The 18886-nt window shown below is 37.0% G+C and overlaps 1 protein-coding gene across 1 annotated transcript in view; it reads right to left on the bottom strand.

The window, feature by feature from the left end:
• Nucleotides 1-3999: 3999 nt before the first annotated feature.
• ELOVL4 (ELOVL fatty acid elongase 4) overlaps nucleotides 4000-18886 on the bottom strand; it is a gene marked incomplete at both ends in the record, with an annotated part of 32086 nt that continues 17199 nt past the window's right edge. Inside the window, 5 exons of the mRNA XM_082302767.1 lie at nucleotides 4000-4275; nucleotides 4784-4911; nucleotides 7098-7269; nucleotides 13834-13914; nucleotides 17197-17384. Of these exons, the coding sequence (XP_082158893.1) occupies nucleotides 4000-4275; nucleotides 4784-4911; nucleotides 7098-7269; nucleotides 13834-13914; nucleotides 17197-17384 (845 nt within the window). The remainder of the gene's footprint in view (nucleotides 4276-4783; nucleotides 4912-7097; nucleotides 7270-13833; nucleotides 13915-17196; nucleotides 17385-18886) is intronic.

Raw genomic sequence — 18886 nt, 5'->3', positions numbered from 1 at the left:
CCACAAAAGCTATTTAACCTTTCTTACCTCCCAGCACATGCAGTTCAAGTGTTTACTCTGAAGAAATGTGCCCTTAGGTTAAACCTGAAAAAAAATGTGCAGCATTTTCATTTTGCCTTCACCTTTTTCTCCTGATCTGGAGCTGGAAGAAATAGACGGTCCTGTAATCAAATAGGCCATGCTTTTGAACCTACAGAGAAACATTTGTTTAATGGTTGGACTCAGTCATCTTAAGGGTCTTCTCCAACCTAAATGGTTTTATGACTATGATTTATTTTTAAAAGTTTTCTGTTAAACAGATATGATTGCAATGATTTCAAAGACTCACCTGGAGCAAGTTACTCATACTAAAATGATCTCTAGTATAATACAGCATAATTCCCCAGCTACCCTGAGTTGAGATCCCTCCCCTCAGAATCTACAACTGATGCCCCAAAATACTTATTACACTGGTAGAAATGGCTCTGTCTTATCTGCCATCCTATGTCTAAAATGACTGACAAATACTATTTATGTTTGCAAGACTGATATTGGAACTGTGGAATGAAAACTGCTTCATTTTACTGCTGGAGCTGTAGGAATCATTCTGTTCGCTCCTGCCAATTCACATTCCAGAAATATAATTTACTTCACATATTGAAAGAATCTGCTAAGAACCCATACATATATACACACACACATACACTATGTATGTGTACACATATATACACACATGTATAGATAATTCATACTTATTTGACACTGAAAAAGTGCTAAAATAATCCACAAACTGTCACTGCTAGAGATGAGGCTAAATGAAATTGTATTACTTACATGGCATCAAATATTTATGAGACTCTGGTCCAAGAGCTTCAGAACTCTTAGCAAAAAAATTATCATTCGTTGGCAAAAAAAGTTCCAAATAGTTTGAATTTAGTTTTTCAATAAACTGAAAGGATTTAGAAGAAAAAAACCCCAATAACCCTGCAAAGTAGATTGTATAATGTAAATTTCAGTACTGTGTATAGAAAATACACATATTTATACATACTTTCAACTTTAAGTTTCCTTAGACTCAAGTATGACTCTAATGAATCTGTCAGTATTTCACATGTGCATTATTGCCTCATATTTTGAAAAGCAAAAAGCTGTACAAGTTCAGCCCTGTATTCTGTGAGTCTGGCTGCATAGTCAGAAACAGAAATATTGCACTCAAGATCATGCCTACAAAAATGCACATTTAATAAGGCCATTATATTCAAGATTGTAATGGGACTTGAATTACATGAACAATCAAATATATCATAAATAGACCTAGGAAAGTCATATTGCAAAAGATGTACTCAAAACAGCAGTGTTCCAGTAATTCAATAACTGGGGCTTTTTTTCCATGAAATGGCAATCTCTGGTTTTATGCACAGGGCCAGACAATATGATGTGCATGTACACATGCATTCTCACAGTGAGTTTTTTCACTTTTTCTTAGAATTTAACAATTACCCCCGAGTTTGACAGTAGGCTTCTACTCAAGTTCTGCCAATAGGGTTCAAGTTGCCATCAACTTTAATCCACTTCCATGCATGATGAAGGGGAAAAACAATTTAAAATTCAGTTATTTAAATATTTGCCATCATGCAAGACATAATTCTTAACTCAGAAAATGTAGCAAAGACATAATTGAACCTGCACTGGAATACTCCCCAGTATGCTGTTTCAGAGCTAGATCACATTGAGAGTATCAGTTTAGCTGATCTGGCTTATTGAATGAATGACAGAGCAAACAACCAGTTTAACACAATTCATGGAATGATACAGACTTATAAGTTAGCTGCCCACATCCCATGGCAAATAGAAAGAAGCTACCCTTTAATCAAAGTGGAGTAAACTACCTTGAAATTACAGTAGGGTAAGTGTATTCACACCAGCCACTGCCTTGGAGTAGCAGGTGTGCTGTAAATCTGCTTTGTAGTTATTTACTCCTTTAGCCGTGCCAAAGTTACTGAGTCAGCCAGCATTTTGGCTTGGTTAAGGGTAGTGGCATTTGTCCAAGAAGGAAGGGTAGATCACCGTCCCTCCTCCCCATGCCACACTACATAAATACACAGTTATGCAAATGCAAAAAGCATCATTACAAAGGCTGCAAGAATCACAAGACACAGAAGATAAGAAACTTAATGGTCACATGCATTTGAGTTCAGCAGAAACAGTTTTTCACAATTCTATATTGTGTCCAAAAATCCTCACTGGTGGTGATTAGGGATGAACCACCTTCCAGCTGAACCAACTCCAGCATTAGGAATTATTTTTTAATACAACAGACTATATCCAAACCCCTTTTTTCTAGGACCTGTTTTTTGGGTTTAGATGGTTTTTTTGTATAGAGACAAGACAAACCTGAGACACAGAAGATGTGACCCGCTTGTGTATTACAAACAGATGAACAGATGTTTGAGATGCAAAAATCTATTGAACATGTCACTCATTTTACTCTTACAGTTCTGTGTACCCTTCCTGCACCAATGGTGCCACTTGCCAGATATATGTTTGTTGCTACCTCTGGATATGTTTTTCACCAGAGCTGGGGAATGCATTTGGACAGTAACAATGCAGCTCTTGCAGTGATGGCCAAGGAACACAGTAATTCAGGATATAGTTTCTAATTCCACCCATCTTCTACTCATTGCATGCTAAGCAGCTCAAAATGTATCTCCTAGTAATCACATTATTCAGAAGGAGTATAAATCTTTCCCTATTTTCTTCACAAAAGGAATGGTAAAAAGTCCTTTATGTAACATGTAAATGAAAATCCATCTAAAAGTTTCTACTTATTTTAGCAGTTTTGACTTAAAATGGTGGCCTGTCAGCAATACTTTGTCTGCAAGTGTCTAACAAATAGAGTTTTGACAGGTACCAAGCAACAGCAATATTTTCAATATTTTATGTTTTCTGTATTTAGTACTTTTAAACCGAACTCCCTCTCCCAATAAAGTGATGGCCTTGTAGTTAGCATGACTACTCATGCACACAACATTTCTAAATGGAATTACATGCTGTTTTCTCTCCACCATAATATTATCTTACTATTTTGAGTATCAATCAGAGCCACAGATTTAATGCAGGTCACGGACAACAAGCAGCAGGCCTATTTTTACTACTTGCTTCAACCAATATATTCATTCATATTTATACATTCTTAAAATGTATTCTTTATTTGGCTCTACTGAAAGTACCACTCCAAAATTTCACTTTACATTAAAAAAAAGGTTATTGATGACTTGATCAAAGGATACCACCAAAAACCCCTTTTACTCCCACCGGGAAACATATGTTCTCCTGAATTAGTATTAACAGATATTTAGATTAGAAGACTCCATATTTCAGAAACCAGTTATTTAATGCTCAATATTCTTTTCAGCAGATGAAGAGGTAGGTATATTTCCACACAAGAAAAAAATAATAAAACAAAAACCAAACTGTAACAGATACTCAATTAAATCAAGTAATGTCTGAAAAGTCAAACACTGTTCTGACAGCACATATTTTGTCTGAAGGTACTCTCCAAGGAGGACAAGAAAAGTTGCGCATTCTGATTAGATAATACGTCATAATTTGAAATTTAATAATTTTCTGGAAAGAAAGCACAAGTATTCAAATGCTACTTCCTTCCCCTCCCCTCCCCACCCCCCTGAGAAATGTGGGTGCCAACAAAACTGCCTTTATCAATGGTAGTATTAACTTTTGGACTGCTAAACATGGAATCAACTGCAATTCTTCCTTACATTCACCAACACCAGCAGTCTACAAGTTTACACAGAGACCATATGCATGATAATTACATAATTACAATAGAAATTCAACTTTAGTGTTGTTCTTAAAACAATCTTCATAAATAATGAAAATATCTGTGTTCTAGCTCTTCAGTAACCTAAGGTTAATTGGTACAGATAGTGTTTTTTTCTTCCTTTTATAAACCAAACTGGAGGTTCCTCACTGCCAACAATGGTTAAGGCCTGGATCAAGTTACTCTCCTTTTGCTTTTCCCTTTTTCTGCTTTTTTCCATTTTCCACCACCGCATTATTTTCTGGTTTGCTTACTCCATTTGCAACAGCACCATTTGCTATTTTGCCATTCTTTACAGGTTCCTTGGGCAGCTTATATGTCCGATAGTAGAAGTTACCAAACAGGAAGATGAAGGTGACAGCATAGAAAATGACACCCCAGTGCATCCATTTAGGGAAAGGACAATCAATATAAATAGACAAGGCTGTGTGGCCAATAGTCACATGGAACTGCACCTGAAAGACAGAAAATACAGAATCAAAAAAGTCTGGATATATTCCATAGGTCTGAGTGCATAGATTTATACCAATTCATTAAGTAATGAAAACTGCTGAACTGGGAAGTGGTAGGGAAGTTGTATTTGGCTGTCACATTCATGCACGCACATCTATGCTTGACCAGGAACATCAGATTTATTGTAGTGTCTGGTATCAGTTTTCAGAAACAGGAAACTGAGAAGATAATAAGCCATCTGGATTTTCTCTACATTTTGAACATGTCTTTGCTATTCAGTTGAAACAACCAGCAAGGAAGCATTAGAGTTTAACGCACACAACTCTTATCTATGCTACATATTTTTTTTTGAAGTTGAGTAAATGCTTCCATCTCCAGGAAGTATTCTAACTTGAGGAGTGTCAGACAGAGAAGAACTTTTGGAAGGAGCAGCATCTGTTCCAAAGCTCTGCAAATGCAAATCCACTCAGAAGCAACACCTTTTACCTCAAAAGGAGAAATTTTACTTACCAATTGCAGTATGGTCAAATATCGTTTCCACCACAGGTATTTCTGAAATTTAGGGCCACAAGCTGCTAATCCATAATACATGTACATAATGACATGAATAAATGCGTTCATTTGAGCTCCGAAAAAAGCTGTCCAGGAACAGAAGGGAAGATCATAAACCAATTTTGGAAAAAAGAGGATTATTTTTTAGTATTATCTGTATCATTATTTTTAATAGTAAAATTTACAAAGCACAGGACACGTCAGGATTCCATCCCCAAAATATTGAATAGTATAGTACAGACCTGGCTGTCAACATGTACTGACACAAACAAATGTGAATGCAAGTTGTATGTCACATCTTCCATGGAACTACTTATGCCAAAGCTTTTTACAAGATTTTTGTTGAACAGACATAAATTACATGTATGCCACATTAGTTGTTACAGTGTAACTGCAATTGTTTTTCTAAAGGATTATTAAAAGCTTTTTTTGACAATGTGAAGTACAAAGTACCAGACTCTGTACTTCTATCTTTTAAGCTGTACTTAAATGCAAAACATTCACTTCTCAGCAAGAAGTCAAGAAACTCACATGGAAGTCTGATTAAATAGGCCAAAAAAACCCCATACAAAGCAAAACTTGACTTGTGTTTATGAGAACTTTAAGGCATTGCCAGGTGAGTTTGTCTAAATTAATCATCTTTAGTTTCTTTGTTTATGATTTAGAGTATCCAGCATTCTTAAATATGTCAGTGTATAGTATAACATCTTCCAGAATGATCCATGTTAGATCCATGCTTACAGTTTCATTTGCATTAAGATCTCTTTGCTTTGTCAAGATTAGCAGCCATTTAACAGAATCACATTGTATCTTGTTAAGGTATTCTTACACTGACACAGAGGCTCAAAAATGCTCTAATGTGTAAGATTAGGGCAATACAGACAATAGCTGCTGACATCAAACAGCTCAGATGCCCGTGTGGTCTGGACCCAGTTGTTAGAATAGGGTCTAGTTTATAATAGACCCGTCTATGTAAGCAATGTGCTATCAACTAGAAAATAGAAGAACACAGATCTATCCACATTTATGCATAAATGCAGAAAAGCAACTGCTGCTTTTCCTTTTGCAGGCTCTAGAAACTAAGAGGCAGTGCTAGAACATCAGAACTTGAAAGAAATTTGGAAATAGTTCTAACTGTTGATTAAAAGCTGCTGATATTTAGCATGAAAATTCTGAAAAGGCAATGAGGGAGAGGGCCTTTTGAGATACCCAGGGAATTTCTAAAGCAAGACTACAAGTAACCATCCAGTCTCCAATAATCTTATTTTATAGGTGCAGTTGCAAACAAAGATCATGAAATGTCTGGTTGAGTACCTGCTTCCTGCATATTACATGAGAGAAATTAAATGGTAGTTGCAGATACTAAATTTATATATTTTTCTTTGTAAGTGGCCCCTCAGTACAAAATATCTATAGTAAATGGGAACATAAATCCCCCATGCGTTAAGTATTAGTGTAGCTCAAAAAAACCCAAAACACCAACCCCAAAATATTAGTTTGGTGTTCATAATACGGTATTTTGTGTTTACTGTATGGTATTTTCAGTGTCACAGTACACATCAAACAGAACAGGGCATTTTCCCTGTACCCTCAGCTCTGCAGAGCTTTTAATTTGAGAGAGAGAAGGCTAAACAACAGAAACAAGAGTACAGTGTAGGCAATTGAAGATGTGCCCAGTACAATAAATAGTAATAAAATTATTTGATGGAGGCTTTAGAAAGGAAGCAATGGGAAAAAAAAAGGCTGATAATGAATTTAGACTTGTGTCAGTATGAATAGGTTTTAAAAGTGAATTGACAGATTTATTGGCTCACCTCCAAGGGAAGGTTTCAGAATTTTATACATGCCTCTTTATAAAAATAAAAGCAAACCTCAAACTCATATACAATGCCAAAATAACATCTCCATTAACTTAATTAAATTTGCACACAGAATGTGGCCCACAATTAGATTTTGCAGCTCTCTGTATCTGCAAGAATTAAAGTTAGACACATACATCTTTGTTTCACACAGATACAGGTACTTTTGAAGGCAGAACTTCAGGCTTGCAATTGATTCCCATGAGGAAAAGAAAAGAAGTTTTGCAATTCATTAGATTATTGCCCTGCTATCTTTTCCTCCCCCATGTTTCCCACAGAGGGAGACTGTATGCATTAATAAACAGTTTTGTGTATTATAAAGTCAAGTCTAAGAAATTTTCTTCTATTGCTACCAAACAATAATAATTCTGCCTTCTAACTGGTCAAAGGCATATGAGAAGAAGGGAACTCACCTTGTCCACCTGCAACCCACTTAATACCAATCCACCACAAGGTGAACATGGTGAAATGGTGATAGACATGAAGGAAACTAATTTGGTTAAATTTCTTTCTCAGGATGAAGAATACTGTATCCAAATATTCAATTCCTTTAGAGACATAATACCACCACAAAGCAGCAGCTATCTGCAATGAAAAACAGAGAATACTAAGTTTTAGTGATTCCAAACTGAACGGAATAAAGTTCTCACCATCTATCTGCTGTAAGAGAAGGATACCTCTTCCCTCCATAAATCCTTGTTAAATGTTGAGGTGGAGTCAAACATCTAACAGCATGAGAAAAACAAAAAAATACTCCTTTCATCTATTCTGGACATGGAAGATGATTATGGAAGAAGATTTTTCTAAGCCTACTGCTCACAAATCACATCTGTAAAAAAGAGCTGATATAGTTAAAAGCTTTGCCATATCTGAACAGTTTACGAGTTAAACACGGGAAGTTTGTGTCCTCATTCTCTCCTAAGCTTTGCAGAAGAAGATTCCCACTGGGCTTCCCCTTCTAATGAGGCAACACTTCGATGTGGTCAGAAAAATGAGGCAGAAAAATTATGATAAAATGAAGCTGCAAAGGTTCAAACCTTCAGTACCACAGGCATATGGGTGGAAAGATACCAAAAAAGTTAGGTGCAGTACAGATTTCACATTCCTTATAGCAATATTCCCTCAGCTTCTTCTGGCCTGCTCAGTAATTCCCTCTGTAAAGCAGCATTCCCCCAGTGGCTCTCTGCCATTCAGGGAGTAGGAAAAAAGAGACAGGAGCCATAAAAACTGAACAGATATAACCCATCTACCCAAAAGGGAAGTGCTACACACCCAAAATTCTTTTTCTAATCCACCCATCACAGCAAATCTTGCCCAGGATGCAACATAAACAAGGCTTCCTGCTGAAATTAGGATATTGTTAAAGCAAGTAAAGCCCAGAAGCTCTGTGTAGCAATATGCTAATGCCACGATATGGGAGTACGGTGGTTGTAGGGACTCCCTCCCAGATCCCAAAACATAGCAACAAGTCTAGGTTTGGCATTGTAAGTCATCTAGCTTGTTATGCAAGGGTGGGACCAGATGGTGACTCATACAGAGAGTGAAAGGAAAAAAAAAAAAAAAAAAGTTGGAATTGGTACCACTAGCAAGGAGAGCAGGCAATGTCACAACACTGCTATTTGTGAGAAGTTCACCTTGTCTTTCAGGACTCAGTTGATGGTATATCAGACTTTCTTAACTTAACATGGTGTGAAATAACCCCACTGCCCCCTCAGTCCCCAGGGAAGACAGAAGAAAAAAAGAATTAACACAGAGTAGCTTCCCTTCCCAATTGCACACATACTCTGAGGTGAGAGAAAGGGGAATCATAATGAGCTGTAGAGAACAATGCTACAGCCCTGCAGTGTTTTCCTCCACCTCTTCAAACCAGTAGGAAAGGACAACATCTCTTCACAGACTAAGTTTGTCACAGCCATAAGTGGTCTGGCAAACAGTTTAGGAGAAATTACAGCAGAAGCAAAAATGCAGCATAGGAGAAGAGTGCTGCATATCTGCATTGCAGGCTCTGCAGTTTCCAGAGGGACTGCACATCTTACTGCTGCCCAAGTGCAGCCTTCTATGTATCCATTAATGAACAAATGCCCTTCTCACTCTCTGGGCATGATTTAGCCCACTTCAGGTCTTGGGAAGAGGAGGCAGATTTCTTCAGTTTTATACAAAGAGATATTAATATCTAAAGCTGGAGAGAGGCTTAATGACAGAAAAGTGACTCCCACAGATCTTGGAGCTCCCAGACACACAGGCAAGCTGCAGGAACCATATATATATATATATATATATTGCTCAATATCCAGTACTGCCTCTGGGACAGGTAGCTAGGTATTTAATAACACCCACATCAAGGTTTGTCTCACACCCAATGGCTGAGCATAACAGCCCAGCATCTTTTACAGGTCTTTGCTAAAGTTGCATCTCTTAAATAAATTAAGATAAGCATCTTTTCATTTCATAAGTTAACAATAAACACTTTGGACTCTATATCCATAAAAATGACAATGCAGCACTGCAATACTTCAGCTCTTTGGAGGTCCTCCCTTCCAAGAAACTTTTAGAGGACCAGTAGGTCAGTTACAAGCAAACTGCCATAAAATCTTTTATAAAGTAAATGGACATTTTTGTTAATGAAATAGGGGAACAATAAGTCAAATAGCCAATATGCAAATAGCCAATTTACTGTGACATAGAGCAAAATATAAGTGAACAAAAATACTTCTCTCTTATGCTCAAGATGCCACAGGTTCAGTATATGTTCTTGGACAAGTCACGTAACACATCTCATTGCTCTTCTGTTGAATTCCACCTAGCACAGAAAGCAACTACAGTCCATGGGTAAAAATAATCTGAACTTTTGACCAAAATGCTTCCCATCACTTAAGAAAAACAACAGGATTCTTTGAAGGATTATACCTGCTGATTTTGTGCTCCTGTAGATTTTTTTGCCTGTCAGCTTCTTTGCTGTCTTACTATCATCAAATTTTCTACCATTTACTCTCAAACCTGATAGGTTTTGTGTACTGATGATCTATTTCAGTACTTCCAGTGACTTCTGCAGATGTTTTCATCATTAGCTTATAGAAAAAAATGAAACAGATGTCAAGTCATTTGCCCGAGGCCATGCATAAAATCAGTGAAAAAGGGCAGAAATAGAGTAGAACAATACACTGATATGTAAGCTGTGTCAGGAGTAGGTGGCCACTATTAAACTTCTTTTGCAAAGCATCAGAAATCGTGACCTAACTTGTAGCCTTTCTTTGGACACAGCATGCAAGAAAGATTTAGTTGAAAAGAAAAGAAAACATGCATTAAAAGCACATTCCTGTAATGAACCATACTAGTCACAACCACATATTTTCTGGTAATTTTCATATGCACCAATCTAAGTCTGTTAAAACACCAGATGGCACAGAAAGATTACATTACAGCTGAGGATTAAGGGGGTCAACAAGAGGTCCAATCCCATGTCCTCTGCCTGCTGCAGGGTTTTTGAATGGAGGGCTGTTTTATTACAGGCCTCTGTTTCTGCACCATTTGTCCTCATTTGGGGTTGGAGACAGTTATCCATTAAGGGATATGAAGGGACAGGTACTTCTTGGAAGGTCACAGCAATGTGAAAAATTGAAGTGGCTTTTACAGTGAAGTCTTTTCCCTCTTTCAGTTACAGAATTTTGTTTCCAGAACTTGTAAAGTCAAGTTCACTTAAGTTTAAAATATATTATGCCTTTTTCATAAGAGGAAACCACTCAAGCTCTAGACATAAATACAAACAATGTAGATTACAATTACAATACAGAAAACAACCATTGCTCAGCTTCACAATTACAATCAGCACACTTAAAATAAGAACTAATTCACACAGCCCTGAATTCCCAATTCTTCAGAAATGCTAATAAAATAGATGAATTTTGACCTGGGAAACAAGGACACACAAATATAAGCAGAGGGGGAAATGACTACTCACAGACACTAACATACATTAAGCTGATAGTGTTACAAAATCATTCACTTCAAGTACTGAAGGAGTACTACAAAGCATGGATTTAACACCTCAGCCCTTTGCATTTATTATTTTGACTCTTAATCTATAACCAAAAAGTTTTTCCAAGAGGTATCTGTAGATACCTCTAAATACTTTCTTAGAGATTTGTTCCCCTTTTTCTTTCTTGTCTACTATGAACATTTTATTTGTTTTCATAATAAAAACACTCAACTTCCTGCCAGCAGTCAGTAAGGTGGCTACCTACTACATCCCTCAGGTAAGTCCTTCACAAAGGAGTTTATTTCTGCCAATGTTTCTGCAATTGTGGAATTTAATTTTCATCCCTGCTTGCTCCAGTTGTCCGTTGCTTCTTGTAGAACAGCCAGTGGAGCCTGAATGAGATTAACAGGTGTAGGTAGGTTCAAAACAGTATGGAGGAAGACCAGTTTCTTCAAATTTTGTGTAAACTACCTACACAATCATCAGTGAAAGCCAGAAGACTGACAAAGTTGAAGAAAATACATGAAGAAAATACAGACAAATACATGGAAAAATATCCCCTTAAAAACTGGCAAAACCAAAGAGGCTATGGGTGACTTAAGAGGTGTCTGAGCTATAGGTTGCTGGCATTGCTAAACTGTACAGGGGAAGTGCCACCACATGCCTTTACACTGCTCCCTTAAAATCACTGACTTACTGTCTTGACAGATGATGTGGGTTGCAGAGGCAGAGAAAGACATTCTCTGGTATCCAGGAGAGCCAAACTTTTTTTTTCTTTTTTTAAAATTGTTTTCTGGGAGCTTTCCATACTCCCTTGAAGGACAAAGGATGGTTTCTTGACCCCTTATTTTGATCAAGAGCTTTAGACAAAAGAGGCCACTCAATGTGATGGCAATATCACAGCAGCACGTTCCCAAAAAGCCAGAAACAGAGGCCGTACCAAGGCTCCTACATAGCCATTTAGACCACTATATACAATCAGTTTCACATTTCTCAATATTTGTTCCAAATTTCAAAGCCCCAAATTAAAGTCATATATGAAGCTCTGCTTTTCAGAACATGTTCCATGCCTTCTGGGCTCAGTGCTGTTTCCATGTGAGTTAGTTCCAGCCTTCTTTATCTCAGCAACACAGAATTTATTTACTCATTCTCTTGCAAATACAGTCACTGCATTTGTAATTGAGTCTACTGTTGCAGTGAAGCATTTCTCTGCAGAGCAAATCTGGTGCCAATAAATGCTAGACATTTAGTATCTAGATCTATTAAAAGGGTGTGAGAGATGTGCTTAAAAGGGTGTGAGAGATGATGCTTATAAATTCTATACTCAAAACTGTAAAAACATTTTAATATTGCTTTTTCAGGTTTATATTATGAAAAATGATGTTGAAAGAGATCTTGAGGAAGTTTGGGTTTTGGGGTTTTTATTTTTGTCTGACAGTGTCAAAAAGCAAAATACCTTCTAATTGCAGAGCATGATATACTGTAAAGCAGGACAGAAATGTATCCCAGAATCCTCAGCTAGACAAAGTACACTTGTGGAAAGTATCATTTTCTACTTGCAACTTATTTACCTAACTGAGAATTCATTCAAAAACCTACCAGAAAATGATCAAGATAAGAATTTTGGCTGATAACATACTATACAGTTGCTGCAGGAACTTGAGAGAACTCAACTTTCCCTCCTTCCTTGACTCCTTCAGTTGCAAACCAAACACGCTACAAATTAAAACTTCAGAGATAAGTTTTAGGCAAATCCACAAATTTAGGGAAAGAAAAGTTTTAAAATTAAAAAAAAATTAAAAAGTCAGGAACTCAAAAGAGTACATATTTCTAAAGCAACCCTTCCTTTCTGGGCATATTATATAGTACATATACATTCTTCAGGTCATTTTGCCTTTATTTCATTGTATAGAAATGCTCTGCTTGTCATAACAAAATGGATGATAATTCTTTTGAGCAGGTCTGACCTCTCCACTGCCTCCCACGAACAAGTGCACCTAAAAGTGAGGCTATGAAACAGAATACTGCTCGTATTTAGCTAATATAAAAATTCTTTGAATATATGCCATACCAGTCCTCAAAGTCACTCACCTAAGTACAAGGGCATTCTATTTTGCTTATTTATTAAAAGCCCCAAACCTGTCAAGCACTTGCTATACTTTGCTAAATCTTGTTTTTCAACAAAATTTTTAACAGAATCATTCTAGTGACTGAAATAGTGAGAGCACCATACTGGCAAAGGTGAAAGATTGGCAACTACCATAAGGCCAATAAAAATCCACACACAGAACTGTTCTGCAGTATGAGCCATTATAAATAAGGTGTAAGACTCAAACCTTTTGTTCTCACTACCACCCCTGCCACATGCACAAGCTTTTGAGTAACACTATCCATGAACAGCCACCTCATAGACATTTTTTAAACTGTGCTATAAACATAATGCATTTAGACTATACCATACTTTCACTGCATTTTCAGGAACATGTTCTAATCTGTACATGAAACTTGCAAGAACAGCTGAGAGATTCTCAAGTGTCAGCTCTGCTGGAAGATAAGGTTTAGTACATGAGCTAATCAACAGCACTATGAAAATGAACAAGTATCTGCACTTTGCTTCTAATTTGGATGTTTTCCAAAGCCCAGATATTTGAAATCTAAGATTATACAATGAAATGTACTGATAATACATTTGCCAAATGCCAGCAAGACCTCACAAAGCCAAACATGGCTAAAGAAGACAAAGAGTTGCCTCACCAGTATGGATGAAGTGCAACCACAAGATAAGATGACAAATCTCGCTTGCTTTGATCTAGCCAGAACACACCACCTTTAATGTGGTTACCCTGGTATCAGAAACTTCAGCAAATCTAGGAACCAAAGTATGTGCACAAAGTTTACCCTGGATTGTACAACTGTGGGTGAAGCCAAGGATGGTATCTTTAAGACTGCCCTTACTTGTAGCAGTCAGATTAAAGTATAAATATGCTGATGCACCTTGATTAAACCTGCTATGTACAATGTAGTCAAACCTGAAGTGGCCTGTGAGGATGTAACGGGATACAGTCATGCCTGACAGCAGCTGTGGAAACACTGTTTTCAGACAAGGCTTAAACCATCACGTAGTGCTATATATTACACACATTCATATACAAATACAAAAAAGAAATACTCACCCTAACTTCATAAACATTATCTGAGTAATCCACAGTCTGGCAGACATAGCTGTACCCTCGAGCTCTTGATGACAAGAACAACTGAAAATATTAAAGCCATACATGAGGGGAAATATAATACATAAAGCACATTTATAACAATTATCAGCAGATTTCGTTCTACATCAAACTTAAGTGAACAGAAATACTTAAAATATTCTTATTAGTCCTGAGAATTGAAGACAGCCAATATTTAATACTAACAACTTGTTACAAAGCACTTTTTTCCTCATAAATTAAAAAGAAAGTACTCACTTTTTCCTGCATGTATCAGATAATTAGAGCCTTGTACAACAAATTCCAGTATGACCTTAAGCTAATCAGACACTGATATTCTTTCTGATGGCTCTAGCTTCAGAAACAGAAAATACCTAATTGCTTTCACTACAAGTGACAGAAATGCTATTTCCAGTAGAGATTCAAGAGAACACTATTCAAGGGACAGGGATTAGATAACTTGGATCTACAATATACAGTATATATATGTATAACAATCAAAATCCAGAAAAAAAACCCCCACTTTGAACAGCCAAAGCTGAACACCCACAAAACACAGTGAGGGAAAACTGATGTAGAAAAGTTCCCCATTTTGTGCCAACAAAAATAGCCTGAAGCAATTTAAGTGCTCGTGTAGGGCCTCTTCAAACCAAGCACGTTGCAAAAAACTGGACAGGAGAAGATAAAATTGACATTTGAGCAAGTTCCCACTGGAAAGAAGTACACTTGTCTAGAGCTGTACAAAGTTCAAGTAATACTTCAAGTCTTGACATTCATAAATGTTATGATCCAAGGATATTTAAAGCTGAGTAATCCCACTCTGTTAAGGATCAGAGAGACAGCAGTGGAGCAGATAAAACCTGCAAATTGGGGTGATAGAAAAAGATCTCAAAAAAAACCCCTCATGGGTAGGGACTTACTACTCTTACCACTAACCTGACTTGCATCTTATTCAGACTGAACTTGAGTATACTTTGGTGTCTCATCTTTCACACAGCACTAGGAGTGCAGTCAGATGGAAAGACAAATGTTATCTCGTCTCGTATACAACATACAAAGCCTTGTGAACCTCTGGACTTAACTTGCTGCACATGTGTGTTAAAGGAGGTAAATGAAAGAACTGTCCACAGAAATTACCCTAGAAAAGAAATTGAACTACTTCTGCATCATCTAAGTCCATTTACAAACTACTGTAACTAACTGGAACTCCAGTGTGGTCCCACATAGGCACAAGCACATCCAGTACTAATAGAGAAGAGCAGGGAAAGTTTAGTTTGCACTGTTAAAGAAACCAACCACTCTCTACTGTGACCTACTGGATAACTCAACCATGGTTCCCCTGGTAAAAGGCAGTAAATTGACTTCACCAGACTGCCTTGAAGTAAAATAAGAAATTCATGATTTTGCGGCAAAATAGGGTCTACTCCTTTGTGACTTCTGCATGTTCTAAGAAAAATTTGCTCCAAATTTGGACCTGAATTTGAATTCAACGTATGAGAGTCTTGCACTAGACTTGCAGTGCTTTATGACTTACTATTTAACATAAGCTAACACATATGAACAAAAGAACTTGCCATCAGAATGGTTATTTAAATAATGTTTAAAGGCATTTCGTATTCAAATTCTGTTCTTAGCAGTGTTTGGAAACTTTACCATCACTCACAAAATACAAACAGTATCATTTTACTCAGCAATTACATTAAAACTGGTGTGAATTTCAACAGTGGCATGGTGGTATTGTAAACTTCATGCAGAGGGAAGCAAAAGTTGCCTCGTTAAAGGGAACAACTGAAACTTGAACACCTTCCTCTTATCAATCTCTAAAATCAAGAAAAGACACTTCCTGGAAATGCTGTATCCATTGCCTTAACATCCACTGAATAACAACCTCCCAACAACCTCCCATTAGGAGAGAGAAGGAAACTAGAACCTCTGTGTATAAAGTTATGAGCTTTCAGCATATCAACAACAAATACGTATTTGCAGTCCCGTTCATTTTTATGTTAATTCAGTGACTTGGAAATTCTACTAACACATATCCTGTAAGGAACATAGATTTGAAAACTATTTGACTGCAAGTTTGGTAGAATTCAGCTTATGGATAAAACAACCAGTTTAAAAGAATAAGTGAAAAAGACAGGCATGGCAGTAACACTGTGGAATTAATTTCAGGAGTTTCAGTTTTAGCCTGCCAAGATGACTTGATTTAATATCTTCCTTCAACTATGTCATGTCAGCATTAAATTTTTTTGTACCTGTTGTACTTCATTACTTAGTTAATAGGCCAGGAAAACAATTTAGACAAAATGATGACTAAGGTGTGATGGCTAAAATTTTACAAAACCATGTCTTAAAGAGAGGCTGAAATCATTTCATGATTAATGATTCTATGCTAGGAGCCCTGGGAAAGGGTCAAAATGCAGATCATCATCAGATATGCCATTTTGTCCTGGCAAAAGTACAGAACAGGCCAGACAGTTCTGCAATGCTGTAATTTTAACTGCTCTGTTCATTTGCTTACTTCTGGAAACAGATTTTACAAATCTATGATCAGAGGTCTTCCAGGAAGACAACTCCTGATCCACATAAGCAGTCACAGCAGCATAAAATTAGCATCATCATAAACAGCATATTCTGTACAGAGATCCTTGAATAATAATTACCAAACTGTTAAGTAATCCCAGTTACCTACTCTACACAACTGATCCACTGCAGTGTTACTACTCTTTTCCTTTGTCCAGAAAATCCAACAAAGGAAAAATGCAGCAACACTGAAATGTATTACAATTAACACACTCAGAACATTGCAAAACAAATATTAGAAGTCTGTATCCTTTTATTTTTATTTAAAGATATAGTTCATTTCATTTTTATTCTTAAAGATAACTTACAGACAAGATACTTTTCCTCACTACAGACAACAGACATCTGAATTTCTAAAAATTATTAACACATTGAAAGTATAAACAAACAGCTCAATTTCTAACAAGATACATTTTGATACCCTTTAGGATTATTAAGATTTTTTTTAAAAGTATCAGATACCAGTGTTAAATCTACAGATATTATTCTCTTCAGTATTTAGACTAATATAAATCTAAGAAGAACTTGGAATACCTCAAACACAAATTCTGTCTAGACTCATTTAGTGCAATTATTCTCAAACAGAAACTACCTATTTCTAGAAATACCTCCAAGGCAAACACATCTTTAAAAGTCTGTCCAAAACATTCACTCTCAATAGACATCAAGAATATGCAACATCATTTTCATTCTGACATCTTCAAACCTCAGTAAGAATTCCCTCTTGCAAGAGGGCATACACACCTCTTTGAAAATGAAGAAGTTGAGCAGAACCATTCCAAAGTTGTAAACAACCAACAGGAAGCGTAACTGGAAGGGCTCTCTCGTCTTCATCCATTTGGGGCCCAGCCAGACAGTGAGGAGATAAATAGTGCTTATAGTCAGTGTTGGAAATGGAGACTGCATCAAGGGCCAGTCATCGACACGTTTGTCTGGGGGAGTGAAGCAAACAGAAGGAGTCAACAAGGTCTGAATGAAATATATTCCATCATCACTTTAAGTATTGAATTTGTTAAGTATTATTTTCTCCTGGAATAGCTGCATCAGACAGTAGAAACACAATGCACTCATTCTTTCTAGGAAGGTTAAAGAAAATAGTTTTTAAAAAACCCCACTATATCACATTACCTCACACAGAGATTCATTATGTCATTCTAGCTCTGTTGTCAAGTTCTACAATCCAAAACAATAAAGCAAACAGAATCACATGAGCCCAAAACCAAATCAACCCACTAATCCCCCGAAACAAATTTCGCTCATGATGAATAGTGACTGCAGTGGCAATATAACCAAATATTCAACACCACTGCAAATGAAAGATACACAAATTTGGCAAAATACTGATAAAACCAGTAGCTTTTATTAGTTTAAAATTAGACATTAGAAAGTCTCCTATCAATTTTGTACAGGTTGTATGATGATAACCTTTGCTGTTTGCTGTAGGTCAGTCTCATGTTTCACATAGAATACTAACAATGTTACCAGAAAACAACCAAATAGAAGAGTTCAAAAGGGATGGTTCTAGTCAATCTGTGCTGCCATATGGGAAACAAAGGTTTTATTTACAGTCTCCTTCAGTCGCTCACGGGATCCAGTTACATTACACATATTTCAGAGCTGAGAATATGCTATATTAAGTTCTGGATCAGTATGAAAAAGCAGTCTTAGCCTGATGAACCAGTGACATCTAAGATTAGAAGACAGCTCTTCTAGAGGAGGGAGCCGAGACTGCAGTGACACCTCCTTACCTAGTGCCCATGTTGTCCCATGTGTCACATGTCCCCCCCCATCCTAAAGGCTAATATCAAGTTGTAACAAGAGATAAAAGGTAACTACTTCATAACTATCAGAACTTCAGATACTGCACAGCTCTATGATACAAAGTGGATTATTTTCCAGATGCTTAGGCCAGTTCCTGTGCATACGGAAATCACATCACAGGGCTCCCTGGGAAGCTCAAACAACTAAAAAACCTGCCTTCAAGTCAGCTGGGGGTAAACTCACAAATGCAGCTGCCCAGAGATTTACCTAGAGGACAAGTTCCTTACAGAGAATTGTAAGTCAAAGGCCATGAAAAATTCCTACACCATAAATTAATTTGTGATCCCAGGCATACAACCAGTAGTTTAGAAAACCCTTCTTATCAAGAAAATGAGGAACTGCAATGCAATGAGGAAAGTACAGAACAGCGCTGCCATTACTTCTCCGACACTTCTTTCTAATTTTCTTTGTTGTTCTTAAGGCCATAAATTAGAACCTGATTTTGGGAATGAATTTCATGAGGCCCTCTATTTCTAATAAACAAGTATTGTGATCTAGGGAAAGACAGTGTGCAGAACACAGATTCTTCTTACTTCCAGATGATTTAATAATTAGGCTGCACATTCCAAGATGCTAGGAGACCTAAAAAGAAGTGGAAAAGAAGAAAGAGAAG

This window comes from Coloeus monedula (assembly GCF_965178545.1).
Source record: "Coloeus monedula genome assembly, chromosome: 2".
Taxonomy (NCBI): domain Eukaryota; kingdom Metazoa; phylum Chordata; class Aves; order Passeriformes; family Corvidae; genus Coloeus; species Coloeus monedula.
This window is presented reverse-complemented; position numbering and strand designations above follow the sequence as displayed.